At 41.2% G+C, this 7500-nt stretch overlaps 1 protein-coding gene and 1 long non-coding RNA gene across 2 annotated transcripts in view; one reads left to right on the top strand and one right to left on the bottom strand.

Annotated features, from left to right (window-relative positions):
• The window catches only part of LOC138955979 (KRAB-A domain-containing protein 2-like), a 4107-nt gene extending 2403 nt beyond the window's left edge, over positions 1 to 1704 (top strand). The window contains exon 2 of the mRNA XM_070327463.1: positions 1 to 1704. This exon is cut by the window's left edge and continues 756 nt beyond it. Coding sequence (XP_070183564.1) covers positions 1 to 1045 — 1045 coding nt within the window. The 3' untranslated portion in view covers positions 1046 to 1704.
• The window catches only part of LOC138955980 (uncharacterized), a 12058-nt gene extending 9957 nt beyond the window's left edge, over positions 1 to 2101 (bottom strand). Inside the window, exon 1 of the long non-coding RNA XR_011452450.1 lies at positions 1819 to 2101. This is a non-coding gene — a long non-coding RNA (uncharacterized lncRNA). The remainder of the gene's footprint in view (positions 1 to 1818) is intronic.
• Between the last annotated feature and the right edge of the window lie 5399 nt (positions 2102 to 7500).

The raw sequence follows: 7500 nt of genomic DNA, 5'->3' as shown, positions 1-7500 counted from the left end.
TGGCGTCGAGCCCAGAGTTGGGCTGTCTTCCACGTGGCTGCCAGAGGCCCTGATTGATGAAATGCAAACAGAAGAGGACCTTCGAGAAAGAGTAGGCTGGTCAAGTAATGCTGATAACGCAAGCAATCCGGAGTCAGCAGGTTCAGATTTGGACATCAATATAACAAGTGTCTCTGTGCAGGTCCATGAAGAATCAACCAGTGCTGGTGCCACTCTACAGGAACTTTCAAATGGTGATGCAGCAGTCATCGACAGAGCATTCGAAATAGTCCAAGATGAACTGACAATGACTAATGTCACTGCCATTCTACAGGAAGAACTATCAAATGGTGGTGAAGGAGTCGTCGAAACAGTCCAATGTGAACCGTCAATGACTGATGCCACTGCCACTGCCATTCTACATGAACTATCAAATGGTGGGGAAGGAGTCGTCGAAACAGTCCAAGGTGAACCGTCAATGACTGATGCCACTGCCACTGCCATTCTACAGGAACTATCAAATGGTGGCGAAGGAGTCCTGCATACTGAAAATAATGAACTTCGCTTGCTCAACAAACGGCAACTAAGTATCAATCGTCAACGGGAGGCCAGCCGAGAATGCCAGAAGGGGCAGGCAGAGCGAATGATAAAGCGTAGCAGAATAGAGCTATGCCCGGGACAACCTGGAGACAACGTGGCAGTGCCCGTTCCCCTGGTCGACAGGGGTCGAGGAGATCCCAGAAACATTCTGGGAATTATTCTGCACAAGACTGAAAACGACCTGTATAAAATTGCAACAAGAAGCGGGGTACTGAAAGGATCTTTCACTAGAAATGAATTTGAACTCTGCGCACAGAAACTCTTGACAGAGCAAGATGTAAAATGTGACAAACAGGTCAGTGTCCGCGAGGCAGTTGTTCAAAATTCCTTGAGTGGAGGACAGGGCTTTACCAAATGCAACTGCTCTGGGGGGAAAAAGTGTCAAACAAATAGGTGTAAATGCTTCAAACGTAAAGTACTCTGCAACAGTCGTTGCCACCAAAGCCTGACATGCAAAAACAAATGAACAGAAGAATGCCTGGTACTCAAACTATGTGTGTATGTGTGTGTGTGTGTGTGTGTGTGTGTGTGTGTGTGTGTGTGTTGGTGTATGTGTGTGTGTGTGTGTGTGTGTGTGTGTGTTGGTGTGTGTGTGTTTTATTCATTGCTCTACATTTTATCTACATTTTAAATTCTTGCACATATTTATAACCATTTCCATTCCTAAAGTGCACAGTGCAAATGCTCTGAACGTAAAGCATTATGCCACTAAAGCCTGGCATGCAAAAACAAATGAACAGAAGAGTAATTAACACTCAAATCTACATGAAAATGTGTGTATTTTAGTATTTCATTTTGTTATTATTCTTTTATCTACCTTTTAATCTGACAGATAATAACATTAAAATCTGGTACATATTTATAACCCTTTTCATTCTTATTGTACACGTGCGTGCGTGCGTTTCGATTGATCAAGAGTTTGTGTGTCAGGCATTTCTGGAAATGCCTAACAGCTAATTTCAGTCATTACTGGAAATGACTAAAATATCCAGCTAAACTTTAGGCATTTCCTGAAATGACCGAGTGAATCAGTCATTTCCGTAAATGACTACTTTTCGGTAGTCATTTCCGGAAATGCCTGGTTTCCCAACTTGCCTGTAACATATATATCCAAGTGAAGGAATGGTTTTATTCCATGTAAAACATCAGCAGATCTGAGATGGTAGGCTAAAGTACTAGTAAAGGAAAGACTGTGCCTCAAAAGCAAGGCAACCGAGTATTTCGTTTCACAGACAATACCTTTCTGGCGATGAACCTGAAGCATGTCTTCTTTCTCGCAGCAGCTCTTCCGTCAGTTGTTGTGCGCCCCTCTGCACAGACTGGGAGTCAGAACTCACCACAGTGCAAGTGGAAGCAGCCAGAATAATACAGAACAATTGGAATGAGTTTCCCATCTCGGCGAGAGCTTTCCTTGTACGGATCATGTCAAATCGAAGTGCTCTCGTCTCTGTCTATATTTCGTCTCGTAAACCAGCCCACATGTTATATAGAAACACGCTGCTTTGATCTTGCGGTATTGAGATGTGTGGAGAAGATTTGTTGTAGCATTATTGCAGTTTCAACACGGACGTTGTTTGATGGCTGTTCGCCTTTCTCACACATGTTATTAGAACGCACTGTGGTTTGTATGGTATCAGCTGTGAACATCAGAACTGATTGATATTAGCTAATAATCAGAATAATATACCTGCAATACTTTCAATTTTGCCCAATCGATTGTCACTCTATCTTCGACCTTTAGAGGCCTGTACAGGACTAGGACTCCACACGGACACCTCGCCGAGAGGGTCTCGAGACGCTCACTTTGATTTAAAGAGGGTCCATGGACCCCCTCATCGGAGTTGTAGAGGGTTGAAAACCTCAGGGGCAGGTTCCCGGTGTATTGTTTGAGATGACGAGTAGTGTAATATGTCTTTATTTGATCGGAATATTCTAGACACACGTACACAGACACACAGACACACGCAGGGCATTGGTACTTGCACTTACTAGCTGACGACTACAGTCTGAAAATGTTACGTCCGGTACGACGAATTAGCGATTCCTAAACGCCCCACTGAACGACTGACGTCACAGCCGCTTCGGCCTTTTCCGGAGGAACACCGCGTGCCACTTCGATCGCGTTGCACTTGCCGCAGTCATTCGGCGATGCCACCTTGATTATCATTTAAAAAGTTATTATTCAGGCAATATGAAAGAAATTAGTTTTTTCTTTTGTTACACTTACACATAGTTTTATGAAGATCAATTTCAGACTCGGCAAAAGAATGGTTGTATCATGAGCGACTGTCACAAGCGAGAGGTGCGGTTCGGTCAGTAGGTCAGTCACTGTCGAGGTGTTCGGTGCGAAGCACGGTTTTGTTTCTGGTAACTATATTGATTTCTTCAAGTTGTACTAATGTTTACGCTTTGCGCTGCGGTTTAATATGTGTGCTTGTTATTGGCTAATACGGTGAGCCCACGCCGTTTAGTTTGCAGACCGTGCACATGTGAGCTTTGTGTAATCGCGTTTTCATCATAACATACCACCGTGCTAAACCGCTTTGGGGGAAATGGTTTAAAAAAATGTAAAGAATAAATAAATAAATAAACGGAATGCATCAGGGTTGAAAAGATTGAAGGGTGGAGTTAAGGACACAAAATAGATGACAAAAATAAAGCAAAAAAAAAAAACCAACAACCTCTAATCAGGAAGGGAGTCGAACCTGAGTCAGCTGACCTTCAAGCTGGAGCACAAACCACAAGGCTACAACAGCAACTGACAGACAGGGCTACAAAAGTGAAGGCATTTCAGGGTTACTCCGTCGTATGTGGCGTTTCTCGCGCATGAAGGTTCTGTTACCAACTCTACGGCTAAGAAAGGTTGCATTTGAAGTTAGATGTCCACTAAAATATCAAAGGGAACACCATTTCTGAACAACACAACGGTTTGCGCTCGCCTCTCGCAGTCGTGCAGGTGAAACCAAATCCGCTTGCCTGATACAGCAGATATTTCAACACTTCCACGTCATACTGAAACACTGAGCTACAGTTTAGTAACGTGATATGTTTTCAATTGTTCGTTCACTTATATTGCTTTCAGATTTAACACACCAAGATGAATGGAACAGTGGCACGGTTTTCGTTGCGAAAATGTGCAATGGCAGTGCTACGCGACCGAAGTGTGTATTATGTACACGCGGTGTTCCCCTCCGGAAAAGACCGAAGCGACATGTGACGTCAGTCGTTCAGTGGGGCGTTTAGGAATCGCAAATCAGCACGCTTTTCTGTAGCTCTCTTCGTTTTAACTTTCTGAGCGTGTTTTTAATCCAAACATATCACATCAGTTGTTTTTGGAATCAGGAACCGACAAGGAATAAGATGAAAGTGTTTTTAAATTGATTTCGAAAAAAAAATGTGATAATAATTTTTATATATTTAATTTTCAGAGCTTGTTGTTAATCCAAATATAACATATTTATATGTTTTTGGAATCAGCAAATGATGGAGAATAAGATGAACGTAAATTTGGATCGTTTTATAACAAAAATATTTTTTTTACAATTTTCAGACTTTTAATGACCAAAGTCATTAATTAATTTTTAAGCCACCAAGCTGAAATGCAATACCGAAGTCCGGGCTTCGTCGAAGATTACTTGACCAAAATTTCAAGATAAACGTAAATTTGGATTGTTTTATAAATTTTTATTTTTTTTTACAATTTTCAGATTTTTAATGACCAAAGTCATTAATTAATTTTTAAGCCTCCAAGCTGAAATGCAATACCGAAGTCCGGGCTTCGTCGAAGATTACTTGACCAAAATTTCAACCAATTTGGTTGAAAAATGAGGGCGTGACAGTGCCGCCTCAACTTTCACGAAAAGCCGGATATGACGTCATCAAAGACATTTATCAAAAAAATGAAAAAAACGTTCGGGGATTTCATACCCAGGAACTCTCATGTCAAATTTCATAAAGATCGGTCCAGTAGTTTAGTCTGAATCGCTCTACACACACACACAGACACACACACACACACGCACACACACACGCACATACACCACGACCCTCGTTTCGATTCCCCCTCGATGTTAAAATATTTAGTCAAAACTTGACTAAATATAAAAACGGAGAGAGAGAGAGAGAGAGAGAGAGAGAGAGAGAGAGAGAGAGAGAGAGAGAGAGAGAGAGAGAGAGAGAGAGACACACACACAGAATCTCATCCCGTTACACTAACATTCATGAAGTCGTTTAAAAAAAACACGTATTTTAATTGCGGTTGAAAAAAATTGCTTCATGATGAGACAAGTCAAGTTGATGCATACGAATCGAAGACGCATTATGCTTGTTCGAGTCTAAATATAGGACTTTATTGCTACGCTAAAAACACACTAGCGTTTATCATGCATTTCTGACCTTGCTTTCTTTTTCTAAACTGGCAAAATGACAATGCTTGCGTATCAGTCAGTAGCAGACAAATTCCCTTCTCATTCAAGGGATGTAACCACTCGATGAAACTGTTTTGAAGGAATCGAATTTTTGGGGATGCAAACTATTAAATGTCACCACCAGTTGTATTAATTTTTAATAGAATGTGTCCGGATTTATCCCTTAAATAAGTTAACGAGTTTAATTTGACCGGGTAACAACATTCCAGTGAGGTTGAATGCGAAAGCTGTTCTCAAACGAAATTGGTGTGTGCATACATGTTTACCTCCCTTGATAAGAAAGTGTCTGTTCTGGTCACACACAAAAAGACTAAACATGGAGCAAAAGTCGTGAATCGTTCTTCAATTGTTTCTAGTTTTCCGTTGATGTTATGTTTGGATTTTCTTCATTATTAGCCTTTTTTCAAAATTAAAAAATACTTAAACTTCCGTTTGTGGCATGCAAATAAACTAATAAAAAGCTGTTTTAACAATTGTGTTGTGAAATCGAATGCACTTGGAGTCATTTTTTTCTTCCAAAGTCAGGAAGCGTGTAGCGGTGTGCATGTCTGCGCGACACACATGATGCGTGTGAGAAGTTTGTCTGCTATCAAAACCTGAGATCAACGCATCGACGCAAAAACTGTCATTTTGTAAGTTTGGAATAACAAATCAAAGTCATAACGCTATATAATCGCTATTGTGTGGGTTTTTTTTCGAATTAGAAAATAATAAGGAATAAACTGAAGTTCATTTTAAGTGTCTTTTTCATAAATGAAGATAGTGGTTATTTGTCGTTTAAGAAGGGGAAATCGACAGTGACTAAATGTTGGCCAAAATAGTGTATGGGATTCCGGGGCTGGGCCGCTATTGCGCGGGGCCGCTATTGCGCGAATCTAACCCTAACCCTAACCCTAACCCTAATCCTAACCCTAACCCTAACCCTAAAGATTCGCGCAATAGCGGCCCCGCGCAATAGCGGGTCGACCCCCCCCCCCCCCCTAACCCGCAGGGATTGGTAAAAACCAAAACATCAATAATCTCAAATGTATCATCATTTTGGGCTTGAAATATTCACTAAGACGGTTGTAACGGTGCTAGAAACAAAACAAAATTCTCTAACGTACACTAACTGTACACTACATTGAGTCCCATATTGGTTGGGACGAGAAAGAATTTACCCGATGCTACCCAGCATGTCGTAAGAGGCGACTAACGGGTTCTGTTTTCTCCTTTTACCCTTGTTAAGTATTGCTCAAGTCATCGGGGGTAGTTGTTTCCCTTGATCAGGGGGTTGCAAGAGTGATTTCCCTTTACCACCGACCACTTCCAGTTAGTACTCTCCACTTTCCACACAACGTCTGAGAGAGAAAGAGAGACTAATAACTTTTGAGCCATTCCAATTTAATTTTTGTTTCACCCCCACCGTCCCAAAATTAGAAGTTTGCAACTTCATATTTTCATAACATGCTACCCATCCTAAATCAGCAAATGAGGGACAGTGAGCATGCAAGAGAATGCGGGACAGAAACTGAAAAAAATATCCTCATGACTTACAACAGAGGTCTTGATTTCCCTTGAAAGAAACAGTGAGGGTATTGTTACCAACTTTGTAGGCCCACTGCGTCCCACAAAGTGCTCTGAACAAAGCCGGTGGTTTGGATTTGGGACGAAATCCTTTCGTACAAGGGAAACTTGCTTTCTCCACACACTCGCTATCTTCGGATCAGCCGGAAAACGATGCAACGAGATTTTTCGGCCATCAATAACTTTTCCTTTGTAATTCGAGCACACGCAGCAGTACTTTGCACCCCGTGATCCTCGTAATTTCGGGGTTGTATCCATTTTCTTGTACAATGAGACCGCTCGCAAAGGTTGTGGCCGTGCTTCCAAGCGTTGAAAAAGTGTGCACCGGAACTCACCAGTCACACCGAATGCGACTCCCTTGCTTGTGCGCGCTAGAGAGTACCAAGGGCATTCACTCGTGCAAACTCTCTGCGATGCCCTGTGCAATAGGCTACACAACTTTTTATACCTCTTCTTTTGAGCCTTTTTATATTAGGGTCGCTTTCCAAAACTAGTAAATACAGTCAGAGGTAAAAGTTTGGTGTCTTTGACGTATTAGTGCTCTGAGAATGACACGATCATCTTCTTCATAGATTTTAGTCGTACTAAATAAAAGTGAAAGTAGATCTTGCGTGATTTCGCTGTGTTACGCAATGGTACTCTTCTAGGCTAATGTCTTTTTTTTAGCATATATTTTCTAAAAAATCCCATAAAATATATAGGGTTGCGCACCTTTATGATCTTTTTTTTCCAATAAAAACCAGCGCAACAAATCTATTTAGATGTTTTAAAAAATAAAAAATAAACTTTTAGCTCCTAAAAAAACTCAGAAGTCAATCTCAAAAAGTATATAAAACAAAAAGATGCCCCTCCCTCCTCTCTCTCTTATTTTTGTTTTGCGTGTTTCTACTTACAGTGTTTGTTTGTTTTGTTTGTGGTCTGATAGAGA

The sequence above is a fragment of the Littorina saxatilis genome, unplaced genomic scaffold (genome assembly GCF_037325665.1).
Source record: "Littorina saxatilis isolate snail1 unplaced genomic scaffold, US_GU_Lsax_2.0 scaffold_1922, whole genome shotgun sequence".
Classification (NCBI taxonomy): domain Eukaryota; kingdom Metazoa; phylum Mollusca; class Gastropoda; order Littorinimorpha; family Littorinidae; genus Littorina; species Littorina saxatilis.
The sequence above is the reverse complement of the archived record's forward strand: the minus strand, read 5'-3'. Positions and strand labels throughout refer to the sequence as shown.